At 37.8% G+C, this 22,397-nt stretch overlaps 1 protein-coding gene across 16 annotated transcripts in view; it reads left to right on the plus strand.

Moving 5' to 3' along the window:
* LOC138175205 (zinc finger FYVE domain-containing protein 26-like) overlaps positions 1-22,397 on the plus strand; it is a 117,286-nt gene that overhangs the window by 70,650 nt on the left and 24,239 nt on the right. For 11 of the 16 annotated variants that reach the window (XM_069105649.1, XM_069105646.1, XM_069105647.1 and 8 more), the window contains one exon: positions 913-2,332. The exons of 2 other annotated variants lie outside the window; for them this stretch is intronic. Coding sequence is in view for 3 of the 14 variants with exons in the window: in XM_069105635.1 (XP_068961736.1) it covers positions 913-1,281 (369 nt within the window). In the remaining 11 variants the exon portion in view is untranslated. Of the gene's footprint in view, positions 1-912; positions 2,333-22,397 lie in introns of those variants that run through there. 3 more of the 16 variants (XM_069105639.1, XM_069105644.1, XM_069105642.1) reach the window with 2 other exon arrangements.

Below are 22,397 nucleotides of genomic sequence, written 5' to 3' on the forward strand. Positions count from 1 at the left end.
GTGTAGCACAGGGGATCACCTTCACTACAGTAGCAATCTCAATAGGGCTTATTTTCAGGGGAGGGCTTATTTTAGGAATCTTACACAGTAAGGGGAGGGCTTATTTTCGGGATAGGTCTTATTATCGGGGAAACACAGTAGGTGATTAAAATGTCCTGTTTACTTGCTCTCTTTGTATTTATAGTGTAAAATCTTTTGAAGACAGTATTCATACAAAACCCATGCAACCACGTCGTTCTTTTGAAGAAGCAGTACTGTGGTTTTCTTATTAAAATAGGGCATATAACATAAACCTCAGTTTTATCCTTTGTCCTCACTTCTTTGGGCCTTTATTTGTCTTAGCTGTAAAAATCCCTTTCTAATACAAGTGGCCTATAAAAGTAAACAGTGAAATGAATACTGGATATCTCAGTTCTCATCCTATCTGCACCAATGATTTGCTTTACAACCCAGGTTAAGATACTTTACCTGTCCATTTCTTCATCTACAAAAGGAGGCGACCAAAACAGAGGGTATGGAAAATCTTTTTGGGTGCAGTTCTCAATGGCTTCCCTCCATATACATTGAACATTCAGCTCCTGTCACTAGAATCAGCAGTGAGGCTCAGTATTGAAAGGAAAGATTAAGAGACTGGGTGTTTTGAAAGATTCACTGCCTGCACATATGAGCAGATTGCCCTGTTTTAGTATCTCTGCATCTTCTTGAAGGCTAGACCTGTGATGCTAAAGTAGTTTTACTATCTCACTGTCTCTATGCCTTTAATAAATAGGGTTTAAATAAAAAGTCTATTGAATCTTAGATGACTCTCTAGGCTGATGCTTTAGAATTTTGTGTTCTGAGCTTATTTACAAGACAAGGGTCTATACACTCAGTTTATTGACTTATGAATTTCTATTGTTTTTGTTTTCCTAGGAAGACTGGAAAAAAATTTATAAGGTGTCAGTCCTGGCCAGAAGGGAATCAGTTCACCATATTCTGCCTCTGTGGAGTAATGCCCTACGTATGGAGAATCAACTTCTGAAACTGATTGTCACACACCATCTTTGGATAATCTGCTGTATTTTTTTGTGCAAGACTGTGACTGGTTACCTCTGTGAGAAAGCCACTGTGATAGCAAAGACATGGTTTGGGTTCCTTGACAGACCCTTTTCACTCTGTTCTGCACAAGCAGACCACTCCCCTGGCTCCAGCTACATGTTTGGTGCACACATAATGTTTTTGGCCGTAGACAAAATCAGGCAAACATTAAAGTCTTTAAACAAGTTCATTATCACCACTTAAAAAACAAACAAACACCACTTTGTGAAACACAGTATGGTAGAGTGGATAAATTTCTGACCTTGGAGTCCAGAAGGCATGTATTCAAGTACCGACTTTGACATTACTTAGTTTTGTGACTATGAGCAGATCACATCACTTCTCTGATTCTGCTTCTTCATCTATAAAATTAAGATAATAACATCTCTGGCACTTATCTCACAAGGTTTCAGTGAGGCTTAGATGAAATAAAGCTTGTGAAATGGTTTGCACGCTTTAAATTGCTATGTAAATTTCTATTATCATTGTTGAAAGTAGGTCATAATAGCTTTACGTACAAAGGACAGAAATTACTTAGGCAGACCATCATGTTCTCTGCCTGCTTTGTAATTACTAAGCATATAAATTCCCCTGAAATCATTCTTGATTAGAAGATGACAGCGGTAGGAGGAGGAGATTCTCCTGGTTATCATGTATAATACATTAGTTATTTCTTCTTTGGGTTCCTAATTAGGTACCGTTTGCTTTGGAATAAAGGAATATACAAAAAGGTTCCCTGAGACTGGCCAGCTCTTTCTGGGGCCCATCTATTGCCAGAAACCGTGAGAGAAAAATGTTGAGGGACTAATACTTGGAATAAGGTAGGCAGCTAGGTGGCATTGTGGATAAAGCAGTAGATCTGGAGTCAGGAAGATCTGAGTTCAATTCCAGCCTCAAACACTTAACCAGATATGTGACCCTTGGCAAGTCACTTAACCTCTACTACCTCAGTGCTAAACTGGGGAAAATAATAACACTTACCTCCCAGGGTTGTTATGAGGATCAAATGGGATAACTTTTGCAAAGTTATTGCAAACCTCAAAGTGCTATATAAACACTTGTTCAGTCTTTTAAGTTGTTTCTGATTCTTCATGACCTTATGTTTGGTTTTCTTGGCAAAGATACTGGAGTGGGTTGACATTTTCTTTTCCAACTCATTTATATATTTAATATATTAATTAATGAAATGTATTTAATAATATAAATGCTAAGTATTATTTTTAAATTCATAGATGAAAAATAAGATTTTAATAGTGGAATGCTCCATTGGTTTTACTTAAACATACCAGTCTTGTTTTAATTGTCTCTATTTTTACTGTAGCAAAAAGGTCATAGAAGTTAGGGAATGTTGCCCATGCTTCCATTTGTCTTCTCTGGTTACTGTATTGTTTGATTTTGTTTAATTTTTTTTTTTTACAAGTGTACCAAGATATTCAATTTGATCACCTAATCACCATGATGGCATTTTGAGGCATGAGCCTTTGTCAGAGAGAGACAATTCCCTCTATCTCCTTCAGTTACTCATTGTCTCTGAGCTAGCCTCAAGCCCTAGAGATTAATAAGGGATGCCTTATATCATTCCAGGAAGACCTAATGTGTATATCTTGTTCTCTGGGAGGTGGCCCCTTTTGAAAACGTTTCACATCCTGCAATTCCATCAAATTGATTAGGATATTCATCAAATTAAGCAAGTATTCTTCTTATCACCTGCAACGCAAGAAAGGGGGTGTTGGAAGGTGTTTGGAAGGGGTATACTCAGAAATTATGAGAATAGAAAAACAAAAAAAAATCAGTAACAACTTTTTAAAAAGAGGCCCAAGTTTCATAACATAAGATTTCAAACTGAAAAGAATCTTGAGAATGTCTAATTTAATCTGCAACCCAGAGAGTAGAAATGCTCACCCAAGGTTATACAGGTAAGGAATTAGCCAGGTCAGAATCTGACACTGATTAGCATGAAACTAAACTCTCACTCATCAGATGCTGGACTGTGTCTACCATTGTAACACCCCTATACATCTTCTTTGCTTTGACCCTGACACTATCCTTATGAAGACCTTCATCACCTCATGCCTGGATTCTTTTAAGAGCCTTCTGGTTCATCTCCCTACCTCAATCCTCTCCCACTCTAGCCAATCTTCCAATCAGTTGTCAAATTGGATCTTAAATTTCAGATCCACCTGTGCCATCCTTCTTATTCAATCAATTCCAGTGGCTCTCTATTCCTCCTGGGATAAAAAATGAAATCCTTTCTTTGGCTTCTAAAGACAAGAAGTAAAGAATCAATTAGTTTTCTGGATGGATGACAAGAGAAGCTAATTCTTTTCTACCCAGGAATTTTCTAACCTCTGGTTTAAGTGAGGATGGCAACTCTCAAATGAATTTGTACATTATCTCCTTAAAAAAATCTATTTACAGCTAGAGAAAGTACAATTGATTCTTTCAGAGGAGTGGAACAATGAAAAATACTGCTCTTTATTTTAATGTATGGAAGGAGTGGAGCAATTGATTAGAACTGGATTGGATACACTTTCCAGTCATATGGATTTTGCAGGTCCAGAGAGAGAAGATTGTTTCTTTAGCCCCTTTATAAAAGGCCTTCAAATCCAGAGTAAGAGTATAAAGAAGTAATCTTTTTTTTTTATCATACTCACATCAGTAAAAGAAATATGACACACTCCCAATACATGTACATTTACTTTTTTTGGAGGGGGAGGGCAGGGCAATTGGGGCTAAGTGACTTGCCCAAGGTCGCATGACTAGTAAGCGTTAAGTGTCTGAGGCCAAATTTGACTCAGGTCCTCCTGACTCCAGGGCCAGTGTTCTATTCAGTGCGCCACCTAGCTGCCTTACATTTACTTTTTAAAACATAGATTATGCACTTATATTACTGTGGGCAGTTAGGTGGTGTAGTGGAGTACCAGGCCTGGAGACAGGAAGACTCAACTTTCTGAGTTGAAATCTGGCTTTAGACACTTACTAACTGTGTAATCCTCAGCAAGTCACTTAGCTATGTTTGCCTCAGTTTCTTCATCTGCAAAATGAACTGGAGAAGGAAATGGAAAACCAATATCTTTGCAAAGCAAACCTCAAGTGGGTGTCACAAAGAGTCAGACATGACTGCAAATGACTGTGAACAACAACAAATTACCATATTGAAAATTTTATGCATTCTAAAATGATACAAACACATTGTAAAAGAATGGGATAAAGGTGAATATGAATCAGACCCTAACCCCTTCCACCCTGAGCAGCCACATTCCCAACTTTGGAAACCACTAATTTAGAAGACTAAATAGGGTCCTGGAACTTAGAAGACCATAAGAGAGGGAAGAAGAGTAAGTTTGAGTGCTTATAGCAGCCCTGCCTAACTTGGCAGTAGGTAGGAGCAAAAATTAAAATAGGCTAAACTTATTCGGGTTGCAGATAAATTAGACCAGAGAGAGACTGATGACAATTAATTACCATGGGTCACATGACAAACAGATAAGAGTGCTCAGAGACAACCCTACATTTTTTGCAGGCCACCCTAAATCTTCAGGGGTTGTATGTTGTGCCGGCCTGGCTTATAGGCTTAGATAAAAAGTCCATTGCTTTTTTTGTTGGACTTATATGAACCTGAAATTCAATTTCTTATTTAGCCTGGGTACATGCATAGAAGCCAAGGGCCATTTTTCTTTTGTGTGCAGACCTAGATATAAGCCAAATCCTATTCTCAGGGAAAACTCTAGGTAGAGGCATAAGCTAAAGAGAGTATGAATATTGAAACATTTCAGGTGTAGAGCCAAGGTAGGGGAGTAAAACCAGGAACTTGTCTGAGATCCTACTCCAACCACCTCCAATACCTGTAAAATATGACTCTAAAAGAATTTTAGAGCTACAGAACCCACAAAATGACATAGAGAAACAAATCTGCTGAAGGCAGCCTGGCATGCCGACAGGAAGGGTCTGTTCTTTCTCTGAATGTAGACATCTCCTTCCATCATGAATCTTTTGGAGTTGTGTTATAACCTTGCATTTCTGAGAAGAGTCCAGTCTATCAAAGGTAGTCTTCACACGTATGTTGTATCTGTAATTGTGTACAAATTTCTCCTGGTTCTGCTCTTCTAACTGAGCATCACTTTGTATAAGTCTCTCCAGGTAAATATGAAGTCCATATGTTCCTCATTTCTTATAGCACAATACTATTCCATTACATTCATATACCACAACTTGTTTAGCCATTCCCCAATACATGGGCATCCCCTTAATTTCTAATACTTTGCCAACACAAAAAGAGCTGCAATGAATATTTTTGTACATATGGGTCTTCCTCCCACTTATATGATCTCTTTGGGATATAACCTTAGGAGTGGTATTACTGGGTCAAGGGGTATGCAATTATTTATAGAACTTTGGACATAGTTCCAGATTGCTCTCCAGAATGGTTGAATCAGTTCACAACTCCACCAACAATGCATTAGTGTTCCAGTTTTTCCACATCTCCAGCATTTATCATTTTCCTCTTATGTCATGTTAGCCAATCTGATGGGTGAATTGTGGTACCTCAGAGTTGTTTTGATTTTTATTTCTCTAATCAACAGTGATTTAAAGCATTTTTCATATGCTTATAGATATCTTTAATTTCTGCTTCTGAAGATTGTCTGTTCATATCCATTGACCATTTATCAATTGGGGAATGACTTGTATTCTTATAGATTTGACTCAATTCTCTGTATATTTTAGAAATGAGGACTTTATCAGAGACACTGGTTGCAAAAACTCTCCCAATTTTCCACTTCCCTGTTAATCTTGGTTACATTGGCTTTGATTGTACAGAAACTTTTCAATTTAATGTAATCAATATTATCCACTTTGCATTTTATAATGCTCTTTAACTCTTGTTTGGTCATAAAGACTTCCCTTCTCCATAAATCTTGCTTTCCCAGATTGCTTACAGTATCAACCTTTATACCTAGATCATGCACCCATTTAGACTTGATTTTGGTATACAGTCTTAGGTAATATAATACTATCTTCCAGTTTCCCCAGCAGTTGTTGTCAAATAGTGAGTTCTTTTCCCCAAAACTGGTATCTTTGGGTTTATCAAACAGTAGATTACTATAGTCATTGACTGTTGAGTCTCATGTACCCAATTTATTCCATGCATCCACTACTCTATTCCTCAGCCAGAACAAAGTGGTTTTGATGACTGCTGCTTTATAATACAGAATAAAATCTGGTATGGCTAGACCACCTTCCCTAGCATTTCGTTTCATTAATTCCCTTGATATTCGATACCTTTTGTTCTTCCAAGTGAATTTTGTTACTGGTTTTTTTTTTCTAGCTCTATAAAGTAGTTTTTTGGTAGATTGATTCGTTTGGCACTAAATATGTAATTTAATTTAGGTAAAATTGTCATTTTTATTATAATAGCTCAACCCAGCCATGATCAATTGTTGTTTTTCCAATTAGTTAGATCTGACTTTATTTTTGTGAAAAGTGTTTTGTAGTTGTGTTCATATAGTTCCTGGGTTTGTTTTGGTAGGTAGCTTCTGAAATATTTTTAAATGTCTGCAGTAACTTTATTTTTTTTATCTTTATTTTTAAATTAGTTTGTTTCCTTTTAGTTTACAGGATTCAATTTCACAATTCCTTGAGTTTCACATTTTGTCCTCCTCCCTCCCCTCCCCCCCCCATGGCGGCTTATAATCAAGTATAGGATCTGTAAATACTTTCACATAATACATTAGTCAGGTTATAAGGACGGATTGTACCAGCTGGAATGAAAAATGGTAAAGAGGACATAAAACCAAATAAGAGAAGGAAAAAGATCAGGTATTTTGCTTCCACCTGGATATAAACTTAGTTCTTTCTAGTGCTTTCTCTGGATGCACATATTTCTCTCCATGATGAGTCTTTTGGGATTGACTTATATCACTGCATTGCTGAGAAGAGTCCAGTCTATCAAAGTTGGTCATCACACATACGTTGTGTCTGTAATTTTGTACACATTTCTCCTAGTTCTACTCTTCTCACTCAGCATCAGTTCTTTTAAGGCTCTCCAGGTAAATGTGAAGACTGTCTGCTCCTCATTTCTTATAGCACAGTAGTATTCCATAACATGCATATAGCACAACTTGTTCAGCCATTCCCCAATTGATGGGCACCCCCTTAATTTCCAATTCTTTGCTACCACAAAAAGACTACTATACTTTACTGCTATAAACATTTTTGTATATATGGGTCATTCTCTCATTTCTATGATCTCTTTGGAATATAACCCTAGGAGTGGTATTGCTGGATCAAAGTGTATGAAAGTATTTATAGCCCTTTGGGAATAATTCCAGATTGTTCTCCAGAAAGGCTGGATGAGTTCACAACTCCACCAGTAATGCATTAGTGTTCCAATTTGCCCACATCCTCTCCAGCATTTGTCATTTTCCTGTTTTGTCGTCTTAGCCAATCTGACTGGTGAGATGTGGTACCTCAGAGTTGTTTTGATTTGCATTTCTCTAATCAGTAGTGAATTAGAACATTTCTTCATGTGCTTATAGATAGCTTTAATTTCTTTCTCTGAAAACTACCTGTTCATATCCTTTGACCATTTATCAATTGGGGAATGACTTGTATTCTTATAAATTTGACTCAATTCTCTGTATATTTTAGAAATGAGTCCTTTGTCAGAGACATAGGTTGTAAAGATTCTTTCCCAATTTCCCACCTCCCTCTTAATCTTGGTTACATTGGCTTTGTTTGTACAGAAACTTTTCAATTTCACATAGTCAAAATTATCCATTTTACATTTTATAATGCTCTCTAATTCTTGTTTAGTCATAAAGTCTTTCCCTCTCCACAACTCTGATAGGTAAACTATTCCTTGTTTTAGGAGACTGCTTACAGTATCAACCTTTATACCTAGATCATGCACCCATTTAGACTTGATTTTGGTATATGGTGTTAGGTAATGGTCTATGCCCAGTTTCTGCCACACTATATTCCAGTTTTCCCAGCAGCTTTGTCAAATAGTGAGTTCTTGTCCCAAAAACCAGGGTCTGGAGGTTTATCAAACAATAGATTACTATAGTCATTGACTTCTGAATCTTGTATGCCTATTCTATTCCGTTGATCCACTCTTCTATTCCTCAGCCAGTACCAAGTAGTTTTGATGACTGCTGCTTTATAATACAGATTGAAATCACCTTTCCTAGCATTTCTTTTCATTAATTCCCTTGATATTCTGGACTGTTTATTCTTCCAGATGAATTTTGTTACTATTTTTTCTAACTCTATAAAGTAGTTGTTTGGTAAATTAATTGGTATGGCACTATATATATAATTTAATTTAGGTAAAATTGTCATTTTTATTATATTAGCTCGACCCAGCCATGAGCAATTGATGTTTTTCCAATTAGTTAGATCTGACTTTATTCGTTTGAAAAGTGTTTTGTAGTTATGATCATACAGGTCCTGGGTTTGTTTTGGCAGGTAGATTCCCAAATATTTTACAATGTCTACAGTAACTTTAAATGGGATTTCTCTTTCTATCTCGTTGTTGAATTTCATTGCAAATATATAGGAATGCCAAGGATTTATGTGGGTTTATTTTATATCCTGCAACTTTACCAAATTTATTTATTGTCTCAAGTAGTTTTTTACTTGGTTCTGTAGGATTCTCTAAGTATATCATCATATCATCTGCAAAGAGTGATAGCTTGGTCTCTTCTTTGCCTAATTTGATTCCTTTGATTTCTTTTTCTTCTCTAATTGCTACTGCTAACATTTCTCGCACCAGATTGAATAAGAGGGGTGATAGTGGACACCCTTGTTTCACTCCTAATCTTATGGGAAATGCTTCTAGCTTACCCCCATTGCATATAATACTTGCTGGTGGCTTTAAATAGATGCTACCTATTATTTTAAGGAAGGCTCCATTTATTCCTATACTTTCTAATGTTTTTAATAGGAATGGATGTTGTGCAGTAACTTTAAATGGGATTTCTCTTTCTATCTCTTGCTGCTGGATTTTGTTAGAAATATATAGGAATGCCAAAGATTTGTGGGGTTTATTTTATATCCTGCAACTTTGCCAAATTTATTTATTGTCTCAAGTAGTTTTTTACTTGATTCTCTAAGATTCTCTAATTATATCATCATATCATCTGCAAAGAGTGATAGCTTGGTCTCTTCTTTGCCTAATTTGATTCCTTTGATTTTTTTTCTTCTCTAATTGCTGCTGTAAACATTTCTAGTAGCAGATTGAACAAGTGGGGTAATTGTGGACATCCTTTTTTCACCCCTGATCATATTGGAAATGCTTCTAGCTGATCCCCATTACATATAATACTTGCTCATGGCTTTAAATAGATACTACCTATTATATTAAGGAAAACTCCATTTATTCCTATACTTTCTAGTGTTTTTAATAGAAATGGATGTTTTAGGGGGCAGCCAGGTAGCACAGCGAGTAAGAGCACCGGCTCCAGTGTCAGGATAACCTGGAGATTGAATCTGGGCTCAGACACTTAGCACCCATCCAGAAACACCAGGCCGTGTAACCTTGAGCAAGTTACTTAACCCTGATTGCTTAAAAAAAAAAAGAAAGAAATGGATGTTTTGTTTTGTCAAAAGCATTTTCTGCATCTATTGAGATAATCATGGTTTCTGCTAGTTTTATTGTTGGTATGATCAATTATACTGATAGTTTTCCTAATATTTAACCATGCTTGCATTCCTGGAATAAATCCTACGTGATCAAAGTGTATTACTCTTGTGATAAGTTGCTGTAGTCTTTTGGCAATATTTCATTTGAATTTTTTGCGTGTATATTCATGAGGGAAATTGGTCTATAATTATCTTTCTCCATTTTGTCTCTTCCTGATTTAGGTATCAGAACTATGTTTGTGTCATAAAAAGATTTTGGTAGAACTCCTTTTTCACCAATTTTCCCAAATAGTATGTAGAAAATTGGAGTCAATTTTTCTTTAAATGTTTGATAGAATTTCTAGTAAATCCATCTGGCCCTGGAGATATTTTCCTAGGGAGTTCGTTGATGGCTTGTTCGATTTCTTTTTCTGACATACGGTTATTTAAATAATTAATTTCCTCTTCAGTTAATCTGGGCAACATATATTATTGTAAATATTCATCCATTTCACTAAGATTGTCAAATTCATGTGCATAGAATTGGGCAAAATAATTCCTAATTATTGGTTTAATTTCCTCTTTTTTGAAGGTATTTTCACCATTTTCATTTTTGATATTTGTAATTTGGTTTTCCATTTTCTTTATCATATTGACTAAAAGTCTGTCGATTTTATTGTTTTTTTTTAGAGAACCAGCTCTTAGTTTTATTTATTAATTCAATAGTTTTCTTAATTTCAATTTTATTAATCTCTCCTTTGGTTTTCATTATTTCTAATTTAGTATTTAATTGCAGATTTTCAATTTGTTCTTTTTCTAGCTTTTTCAATTGCATGCCCAATTCATTGACCTCCATTTTCTCTAATTTATTCATGTATGTATTAAGGGATATGAAATTTCCCCTAAGAACTACCTTTGCTGCATCCCACAAGTTTTGGAATGTTGTCTCATTATTGTCATTCTCTTGAATGAAGTTACTGATTGTTTCTATACTTTGTTGTTTGACCCACGCATTCTTTAGGATTAAGTTATTTTGTTTCTAATTAGTTTTTTGTCTATTTTTCCATGGCCCTTTATTGCATCAATTGATCATGGCTGGGTTGAGCTATTATAATAAAAATGACAATTTTACATTTTTTTTAAAAGACCATCTCTGCCTGAAAGATTATGCTCAGTTTTGCTGGGTAGATGATCCTTGGTTGCAGTCCTAGCTCTTTTGCCTTATAAAACATCAAATTCCAATCCCTCTGATCTTTTAATGCAGAAGTTTCTAGATTCTGTATTATCCTAACTGGAGTTCCACGATATTTGATTTATTTCTTTTTGTCTGCTTGCAGTATTTCTCCTTGACCTTGTAATTCTGGGATTTGGCTACTATATTTCTTAGAGTTTTCAATTTGAGATCTCTTTCAGGAAGAATCCAGTGAATTCTTTCAATAACTATTTTACCCTCTGATTCTAGGACCTCAGGACAGTTTTCTTTGACAATCTCTTAGAGGATATTATCCAGGCTGCTTTTTCATCATGGCTTTCCGGTAGACCAATAATTCTTAGGTTATCTCTCCTGGATCGGTTCTCCATGTCAGTTGTTTTTACAGTGAGGTATTTTACACTTTCTTCTAATTTTTCAACCTTTATGTTTTGTTTAACTGATTCTTGATGCATCATAGTGTCCTTAGCTTCAGTTTGACAGATTCAAATTTTTAATGAATTATTTTCCTCAGTTAGATTTTGAAGCTCCTTTTCCAAGTGTTCAGGTTTCATTTTTTAATCTCTTTAATTTTTTACTTTACATCATTCATATCCACAAGATGTTGAGTTACAGATTTTCTCCCCTTTTTCCCCTAAACACCACCCCAAGTCAGTGATCCCACTGAATATCCCATCCCCCAATCTGCTTTTTCACAAATCTTACCCCATCCCCCCTCTTTCCAGTAGGGCACGGTGGATCTCTATGCCCCACTGCCTAAATATCTTGTTTCCCAGTTGCATGTGATAATAATAACATATTTTTTAAACATTTGGTTTAAAAACTTTGAATTACATATTCTTTACCTTCCTCCCTCATCACCCACCATTACCGGGAAGATGAGCAATTCAATATAGTTTGTACATGGGTAGCTTTGCAAAATATTTCCATAGTGGATATATTGTGAAAGACTGACTATATTTCCCTCCATCCTATCCCACCCCCATTTGTTCTCTTCTCTTCTCTGATCCTGTCCTTTTCAAAAGTGGGTACTTTCAACTCCCCCCCCCCCGCCTATCCTCCCTTTCATCATCCCCACTCTCATCCCCTTCCCCCCCTACTCTCCTTTAGGGTGAGATACCATATTTAGTTTGTATGTCATTCCCTCCCTAAGCCAAATTCAATGAGAATAAAGTTGACTTTTGCCTTCTTGTTCTACCCCTTCACTATAACAGTTTTCCCTTGCCTCTTCTGTATGAAATAATTTACCCCGTTCTGTCTCTCCCCATCTCCTCTCATTATATTCCTCTATCACCTCTGAATTTCATCTTTAAGTATCATCCCTTCCTATAAAATTGGTCCTGTGCCCTCTGTCTATGTATAATTGTACACATATATACACATACTGACATCTGTAATTATGTTCTTATATCATCCTATATATACATATATATATATATATATATATATACACACATATATATATATATATATATATATAAATTTCTGTTCTCTTCAAGTATTCTCATACTGAGAAAAGTTTCATCAATTACAATTATGATTTTTCCATGTAGGAATGTAAATAGTTCATTATTTACAAATTTTATTACTTCTCAGGTTGGGAATGTAAATAGTTCATTATTTACAAATTATTATCAGAACTTTGATAAGTTCCTTATGATTTCTTTTCCCTGTTTACCTTCTCATGCTTCTCTTGCTTCTTGTACCTGAATGTCAAATTTTCTATTCAATTCTGTTTTTTTTTTCATCAAGAGTGCTTGATGTCCTCTATTCCATTGAATGACCATATTTTCCCCTGAAACATGATACTCACTTTTGCTGAGTAGGTGATTCTTGGTTTTAATCCCAAATCCTTTGACCTCCAGAATATCATATTCCAAGCCCATTGAACTCTCAGTATAGAAGCTGCCAGATCCTGTGTTATCCTGATTATGTTTCCAAAATATTCAAATTATTTCTTCCTGGATGCTTGTTATATTTTCTCCTTAATCTGGGATCTAATGAACCTGGCTATAATATTCCTATGAGTTTCCTTTTTGGGAGATATTTTTCAGAAGGTGATTGGTGGATTCTTTCAACCTCTCCTTTGCCCTCTGGTTCTAAAATTTCAGGACAATTTTCCTTGAAATTTTTTTGAAGGATGATTTCTAGGTTCTTTTTTTGATCATGGCTTTCAGACAGTCCAATAATTTTAAAATTATCTCTCCTGGATCTATTTTCCAGGTCAATGCTTTTTTCACTGAGGTATTTCATATTGCCTTCTGTTTTTTTTCCTTTGTTTGGATCTGTTTAATATTATCTTAATTTCTTCTAAAGTCACTAGCTTCCATTTTACTACAATCACTTTTTCTGAAGGAATGATTCTCTTCAGTGAGTTTTTGAGATTCTTTTTCCATCTGTCAAATTCAGCCTTTTAAGGCATTCTTCTCCTCATTGCCCTTTTGAGCCTCTTTTGCTATTTGAGTTAGTCTATTTTTTAAGGTGTTATTTTTCTTTACTCAGATTGTTGACTTTCATTCATAATTTTCTTGCATCATTCTCATTTCTCTTCCCAATTTTTCTTCCACTACTATTATTTGGTTTTCAAAATCCTTCTTAAGGTCCTCTATGGCTGTAACCAACTCATATTTTTCTCGTAAGATTTTGGTGCAGGAGTTCTGACTTTGTTGTCTTACTCCTGTTGCATGCTTTGATCCTTTTTTTCCCCCAATATAAGAGTCCAATGGTGGGTGGTTCTGCTTGCTTTGCTTGTTCATGTTGCCACTCAATTACTTGAATTTTGAGCTTTTTGACACATTAGAACTCTGCTACCAGAGAGGGGAGCTTTGTCCAAATCACTGGTATTTTCATAGCTGCTGGAGCTATTAGTTGGGTGCCCTCTCTGAATCTTCCACACACTCTGGCAAACTGGTCATGCACTCTAGGACATCCACCCTAGACTGGAATCCAGATCCAAGCAGTTTAAAGTAAGAATGATTAGCCGTCAGATTGATTGCTTGGTCCCTCTAAAATCTGGAGGCCAGGAGCTGAAGCAGCCATGTTGTTGCGCCTGCATGGACACAGCTGCTTCTCTCTCCAGGTGGTAAAAGCTGAACCACACTACCAAACTCCCAGTTCCCAAAGTCCACACTGCACTGACCTCTCACTTTGTCCTTAGCATCTATGGTTTGATAATTTTGGAAACTGCCACAGCTGCTGATGATCTGAAGTCCCTCCAGCTAGAGGATGGATGTGGCCACCCTGAGGCTAAAGCCTCCAGCTCACACGGGGCTGGGCTTGGCTCCCAGAGTGCTGTGCTGGCCTCTTTCTGCCTGCCTGCCGGACTGTCTTCAGCAGGAAGTCATCTTCTTTCTGTCATTTTGTGTGTTCTGTAGCTCCAAAGTTTGGTTAGTGTCATTTTTTTTACATGAATTGAAGGATGTGGAAGCAGGATCTGCACAGAAGTCCTGTTTCTACTCTGCCATCATGACTCCACCCCCAGTTTTCATTTTTAGGGAGGTATTTTCTCTAGTTAGATTTTGAACCTCCCATCCCAGTTCACCAATTTTACTTTTTAACGATTTATTTTCTCCTGAGAGATTTTTTTTTTCCAAATTTGGTCACTGCAGATTTACATTTATCTTCTACCTCTCTAATTTGGCTTTTAAAATCTTTCTTGAGCTCCTCCAAGAATGCCTTTTGGGCTTGAGACCAGTTCATATTGTCGTCTGTGGTCTCAGGTGTGAGTACAGAGTCCATGTTGTCCTCTTAATTTGTGTGTTTTTGCTCACTATGATAGGATTGTATCATTCTTGATTTGACAGATTCCTTTTTGCCCACTGTGATTGCCTATGTCCTGAATTTTTAGAGTGCATATCTGCTTCTGGGTTATGGATGTACAGCTCTTCTCAGGTTGGGAAGTAGGGGTTTGGTTGCTAATTTTGTGTGTTGTAGCCTCTGGGTGTCTACACTGAGGCCAAGGCCAGGACTCTCAGTGTTTCCCCTGAGTTACCCTGAGGCTCACAGAGTAGCCTGTGGGGAAGGGGTTGTCTGGCCACTCCAGGTTTCCACCTCTGTGCGCCTAGGCTATAGCTCAGGCAGTCTCTGCAGCTGGCATCCAGTGGTGCTGGCATCTGCATATCCCCTTGGTGAAGCTAAGGCACACCCTGGTTTGTGTTGTTAGTGCTTGTTGGCTCCACCACCCTGGGCTTAGGGAACTCCTGCTTGTCAGCTGAGGTGTGGCTTGCTGCGAGGCCTCCTGCCCTTCACTTCAGACTCTGTGCTGCTTCGGTTATGCCCTTGCTCAATGTTTCCCAAACCTAAGGCTGTTTCCACTAATTCAGGACTTTATTCCAGGTGAGACATTTATCTCTGGATTTTCTGGGTCAGGGAGGGGGAGTCAGAGCAGCTAGGGTTTACTCTGCCATATTGACTCCTGGAAAATAAGGTAGGTGATTTTCTTTTTTACTTCTTTTAAATTTTTTTAAATTTGTTTATTTTTAGTTTACATCATTCATTTTCACGAGATTTTGAGTTACAAATTTTCTCCCCATCTTTCCCCTAACCACCACCCCAAAACAGCGATCCCACTCTATATCCTGTTCCCCAATCTGTTCTCTCCTATATCCTCCCAAATGCCTCCTCTGACATTCCAGAAGGGCAAGATGGATCTCCATCCCCCAGTGCCTGTATATCTTATTTCCCAGTTGCATGTAACAACAACAACAACAACAATAATACATTTTTAAACATTTGATTTTAAAACTTTGAATTCCAGAATTTTTGCTTCCTCCCTTTTCACCCACCCTTACTGGGAAGAAAAGGTTGTACATGTGTAGCTATGCAAAACATTTCTATAGTGGATATATTGTGAAAGACTGACTATAATTCCCTCTATCCTATCCCACCCCCCACTTGTTCTATTGTTCACTTTGACCCTGTCCCTTTTCAAAAGTGTGTGCTTCTAACTAGCCTCCTCCCCCAGCCTGCCCTCCTCTCCATCATTCCCCCTCTCATCCCCTTCCCTCCTACTCTTCTGTAGGGCAAGATACTCTATTTAGTGTGTATGTCATTCTCTCCCTAAACCAAATTCAATGAGAGTAAGTTTGATCCATTCCCTTTTGCCTTCCTATTCTACCCCTCCATTGTAACAGTTTTCCCTTGCCTCTTCTATATGAGATAATTTATCCCATTCTGTCTCTCCCTATCTCCTCTCATTATATTTCTCTCTCACCTCTCAATTTCACCTTTTAAATATCATCCCTAACTATACTATTGATCCTGTGCCCTCTGTCTATGTGTAGCTGTACACGTATATACAAACATTCACATTGTATTCATATACCCATACACACTCCTATATAGACATATATGTGTATGTACACACACATTATATATATATATATATATGTATATATAAACATATACACACATTTATATTTCCTTCAACTATCCTCATACTGAGAAAAGTTTCATAAGCTACAATTATAATTTTTCCATGTTGGAATGTAAATAGTTCGACTTTGATAAGTTCCTTATGATTTCTTTTCCCTGTTTACCTTCTCATGCTTCTCTTGCTTCTTGTATCTGAATGTCAAATTTTCTATCCAATTGTGTTTTTTTCCATGAAGAAAGCTTGAAAGTCCTCTATTTCATTGAATGACCCTATTTTCCCCTGAAGCATGATACTCACTTTTGCTGGGTAGGTGATTCTTGATTTTAATCCCAGCTCCTTTGACCTCCAGAATATCATATTTCAAGCTCGTTGATCCCTCAGTGTAGAAGCTGCTAGATCCTACAGGCTAGAACCTATCCTGGTTCTGTTTCCACAATATTAAAATTGTTTCTTCCTGTCTGCTTATAATATTTTCTCCTTGACCTGGTAACTCCAGAACCTTGCTATAATATTCCTAGGAGTTTTATTTTTGAAATCTTTTCCAAGAAGTTATCAATGAAATGTTTCAACCCCTATTTTGCACTCCTTAAAAACATAAGGGCAATTTTCCTTGAGAATTTCTTAAAGGATGATTTCTAGGTTATTTTTTTAATCATGACTTTTAGGTAGTAGAATAATTTTTAAATTATCTCTCCTGGATCTATTTTCCAGGTCAGTGGTTTTTCCACTGAGATGTTTCACATTGCCTTCTACTTTTTCATTTGTTTGGATCTGTTTAATAGCGTCTTTATTTGTCATAAAGTCACTAGCTTCCATTTGCTTTAATCTAATTCTGAAGGAATTAATCTCTTCAGTGAGCTTTTGAGATTCTTTTTCTGTCTGGCAAATTTGGCTTTTTAAGACATTCTTTTCCTCATTGGCTTTTTGGTCTTCTTTTTCCATTTGATTTAGTCTATTTTTTAAGGTGTTATTGTCTTCAGTCAGGTTGTTGATTCTCATTTCATAATTTTCTTGCATCATTCTCATTTCTCTTCCCAATTTTTCTTCCTCTTCTCTTAATTTGGTTTTCAAAATCCTTCTTAGGCTCCTCGATGGCCTGTAACCAGTTCATATTTTTCTTGGGAAAGTTTTTGGTGCAGGATTTCTGACTTTGTTGTCTTCCTCCTGTTCCACGCTTTGATCCTTTTTGTCCCCAGAAAAGGAATCCAAAGTTGGATTGCTGCACTTGCTTTGCTTCCTTTGCTTGCTCATGTTGCCACTCAATTACTTGCTTTTTGACCTTTTTGCCACAGTATAACTCTTCTTCCAGAGAGGAGAACTTTGTGCGAAATCACTGGGGTTTTTGCAGCTGCTGAAGTTATTAGTTGGGTGCCTTCTCTGAAGTCTCCACAGGCTCTGGCACCTGGTCACACACCCCAGAACCTTCACCCAAGACAGTGATCCATTTCCAAGCAGGTAAAAGCAAGAACAGCTACCTCTCAGAGTGGTCACTTGGTCTTCCTATGGTCTGCAGTCCAGGAGCTCTGAAGTAGCCACAGGGTGGCCATGCCTCAGCCACTTGTACCTTCTGGGGTCAGAAACCAGACCACATTCTCAATCCCCCTGTTCCCAAAATCCACAATGACCTTTTAGTTTGCCTTTGGCATTTATGGATTGATAATTCTGTAAATAGCCACAGCTGCTGGTGATCCACTCTACCAAAATCCCTCCAGCCAGGGCTGGTCAGGGCCACACTGAGGCTAAAATCACAAGTTCACACACAGCTGGGCTCTGCTCCCAGTGCACTGCAATAGACCCTACCTGCTGGCCTGCTAGCCTGCCTTCAGCAGGTGATTTGTTTCTTTCTGTCACTTTGTGGATTCTGTAGGTTTAAAATTTGTTTAGAGTCAGATTTTATAGGTATTTAAGGTGGTTATGGGGAGAGTTCAGTGTGTTTTCATGCTTCTATGCCACCATCTTGGATCTGCCTCCCGGGTAGGTGATTTTTAAACATCCAGATGGTGGGCTGGTAGCCCCAGGGGAAGCTGCTGTTGCTGCTACAGGCCCTGTGATTTCTCTTATCCAGCTCCAACCAATCCTCTGTCCTGTGATGAGAAGGCTGCAAATCACCGTTGGAGTGGGTGAGTCAGCAGGCTGGGGCTCCTTTTTACTCAGCTGGTAGTCTGCTCTTAGATACACATTGATGCAGCCTCCATGTGCTCCACCTGCCCAGCCCTACATGGGCACTTTCCTGGCCTGGGAATCTGCTGTGCTCCATCTCAGAATAGCTTTTCTCAGTGTCAGAGGTGAGCTGCTCCTTGCCTCCTTGAGGCCCAAGGCTCCCAGGCTCCCCTCTGTTCCAGCTGCCAGGCCCCTCCCTACAACTGATCAGCTTCCAATATTGTTGTTATTTTGTACACAGTGCCTTTCATTTTGCATCAGCCCATGCAAGTCTTTCCAGGTTTTTCTGAGAGGATCCTGCTTATTATTTCTTATAGTACAATAGTATTCCATCACAATCATGTACCACAGCTTATTCATTCATTCCCCAGCTGATAGGCTTCCCCTCTACTTCTAATTCTTTCCCCCAGAAAAGGACTTCTATGAATGCTTTTGTACATGTAGGTCCTTTTCCTTTAAAAAAAATTCTTTTGGAATACAGACCTAGTAGTGGTATTGCTAGATCAAAGTGGTTAGATAGCCCTTTCAGCATAGTTTCAAAGTGCTCTACAGAATGGTTGAATCAGTTCACAATACCACCAACAGTGCATTAAAGTCTCATTTTTTCCACATCCTCTCCAACATTTGTTGTTTACTTTTTTTGTCCTATTAACCAATCTAATAGGTGTGAGGTAGTATATCAGAATTGTTTTAATTTGCACTTCTCCAATCAATAGTGAGCTAGAGAATTTTTTTCATATGGCTATAGATAACTTTGATTAATTCATTGGAAAATTGATCATATCTTTTGATCATTTATCAATTGGGAAATGACTTATTTTTATAAATTTGGCTTAGTTCTCTATATGTTTGAGAAATTAGGCCTTTATTAAAGAGTATCTATTTTTTTTTACATTTACTAACTGTATTTCCCTCCATTCTATTCCCCACTTTATTCTATCCTCTCTCTCCTTTTACCCTGTCCCTCCTCAAAAGTGTTTTGCTTCTGACTATTCCTTCCCCCAATCTGCCCATCATTCTATCACACACACACACACCCTTATCCCCTTCCCCTTTTATTTTCCTATAGGGTAAGATAGATTTATATACCCAATTGAATGTTCATACTGTTCCCATTTTGAACCATTTCTGATGAGAGTAAGGTTCATTCATTCCCTCTCACCTCCTCTCTGTTCCCCTCCACTGTTAAAGCTTTTTTTTCCTCTTTTATATGAGATAATTTATCCCATTCTGCCTCTCCATTTCTCTTTCTCCCAGTACATTACTTTCTCACCCCTTAATTTTATTTTTAGACATCATCCCTTCATATTCAACTCACACCTGTGCCCTCTGTCAATATACTCCTTCTAACTACCCTAATAATGAGAAAGGTCTTATGAGTTACAAGTATCATCTTCCCACATAGGAATGTAAAGAGTTTAAAATTATTAAATTCCTTATGATTTCTCTTTCCTCTTTACCTTTTTATGCTTCTCTTCAGCCTTGTATTTGAAAGTTAGATTTTTTATTCAGCTCTGATCTTTTCATCAAGAATGCTTGAAATCTTCTATCTAATTAAATATCCATTTGATTATACTCAGTTTTTATGGTTAAATGATTCTTGGTTGTAATCTTATCTTCATTGGCCTCCAGAATATCATATTTCAAGCCCTCCAATCCTTTAATGTAGAAGCTGCTAAATCTTGTGTTATTCTGATTGTAGTTCAGTACTTGAATTGTTTCTTTCTAGCTGATTGAAACATTTTCTCCTTGACCTGGAAACTCTGAAATTTGGCTATAATATTCCTGGTAATTTCTATTCCATTCACATTCACAATTATGACTGCTCTCTTGTCTTTCCATCCTGCTTTCCCCTGTTTATGCTTTTCTCTTTCCTTTCTCCCTTTCCCTCCTCCCTGGAATTTTGCTTTTGACCACTGCCTCCCTCAATCTTCCCTCCCTTCTACCCACACCTTCCCCTTTCTTTTGCTTTTATCTCCTATTTCCTATAGAGTAAGTGAGATTTGTAATCCTAACTGATTAGGTTATTCCTTCTTTGAGTGAAATCTGATGAAAGTAAGGTTTACACAATGCTCATCTTCCTCCCTTCTTTCCATTTCCTGTAAAAGGCCTTTGTGCCTCTTAACATGATGTTATTCACCCATTTCTGCCTCCTCATTTCCTTTCCTTTCCATTATTTAATTAGATTTTATATCATCACATCAAAGTCACTTTAGGGTCTTCCCTAATACAGCACATCCCCAGGGGCAGCAAAAAACACAATACACTACAACCCTAGGTCACATTTCATCCCCATGACCTCTATGTATACCCCTTTTAAATATCATAATAATGATGCAGTTCTCAAGAGTTGTAAGCATCATCTTCTCTTGCAAAGATGTTAACAGTTTGCCCTTATTGAATAACATGTAATAGTTTTCTCTTTCCTCTCTGGAGTCTTGGATCTGAAGGTTAAATTTTCTGTTGAGCTCTGGTATTTTCATCAGGGAAGTTTGGAAGTCCCTATTTCTTTGGATGTCCATATCCTCCCCTGAAAGATTATGCTCAATTTTGCTGGGTTGTTGATCTTTGGTTGTAATCCTTTGCCTAATGTGATGTGATATTCCAAATACTCTGATATTTTATGTAGAAGCTGCAAAGTCTTGCTTAGTCCTGACTGTGGTTCCATGACATTTGAATTGTTTCTTTTTGGTTGTTTGCAGTATTTTTTCTTTGACCTGGTAATTTGGGTATTTGGTTACAATATTCCTTGGCATTGGGTGGAGCCAAGATGGCAGAGTAAAAACAGGAACACTGCATAGCTCCCACTTCTAAAACCTCCAGTACCTGTAAAATATGACTTTAAACAAATTTTAGAGCTACAGAAACCACAAAGTGACATAAAGAACAAAATCTCCCTCTGAAGGCAGCCTGGCAGGCTGAATGGAAGGTTCTATGACACATAGCTGGGATCTGAGTGCAGTACCATGTGAACCACCCACAACTAGACCTAGGCCAGCACTTACTCATAGCACAGACTGGCAGGAGGCTACTTCATGGGAGTGAATCACTGTGGCAGTTTTCAGACTTCTCAACTCATAAATGCCAAAGAGAAAGCAAAAGGTCAGTGGGGAACTCTGTTGCAACACAGTGATGGAAGAGCATGGTCTGGCCCCTGTCCCCACCCAGAGTGAGAGGTGGTGAAGGCAAGGCAGCTGCAGCTGCTGCCCCATGGCTGCCTCCAGAACTCCTGGCCTGCAGATTGTAGGGGGACCAAGTGACAATTCAGAGGGTAATCTCTCTTGCTTTGACCTGCTTGGATATGGATCGTGGACTTGGGTGGTTATCCTGGGGTGTGTGGCAGTGTGCCAGAGTGGTGATCCTGGGGTGTCTTTAGAGAGGGTGCCCTCCTCTTCACTCTGACAACATTTGCAAAAACCCCAGTTATTTGGGACACACAGCTTTCCACTCTGGGAGCAGAGTTCTAGTGTGGCAAAGAACTCAAAAGTCAAGTAACTGTCTGGCAAGATGAAAAAGCAGAGGAAGCACAATTGGACCAGAGAATCCTTTTTGGGGGACAAAAAGGATCAAAACATGGAGGCAGAAGAACTCATTGACATAAAAACTCCTGTATCAAAAGCTACTAAGAAAAATATAAATTGGTTATAGGTCATGGAAGAGCTCAAGAAGGATTTTGAAAATCAAGTAAGAAAAGTGGAGGAAAAATTGTGAAGAGAAATGAGAATGATGCAAGAAAATCATGAAAAGCAAGTCACCAGCCTGCTAAAGGAAACGCTCTGAAATACTGAAGAAAATAACATTTTTAAAAATAGACTAACTCGGGTTGGCTAGGTGGCACAGTGAGTAAAGTGTCGGCCCTGGAGTCAGGAGGACTGAAGTTTGCTTCCGGCCTCAGACACTTAAGACCCACACACACACACACACACACACACACACACACACACACACACACAC

This window comes from Petaurus breviceps, unplaced genomic scaffold, assembly GCF_028583685.1.
Source record: "Petaurus breviceps papuanus isolate PSGF00001 unplaced genomic scaffold, PetGlider_PUasm1.0 76, whole genome shotgun sequence".
Taxonomy (NCBI): Eukaryota; Metazoa; Chordata; class Mammalia; order Diprotodontia; family Petauridae; genus Petaurus; species Petaurus breviceps.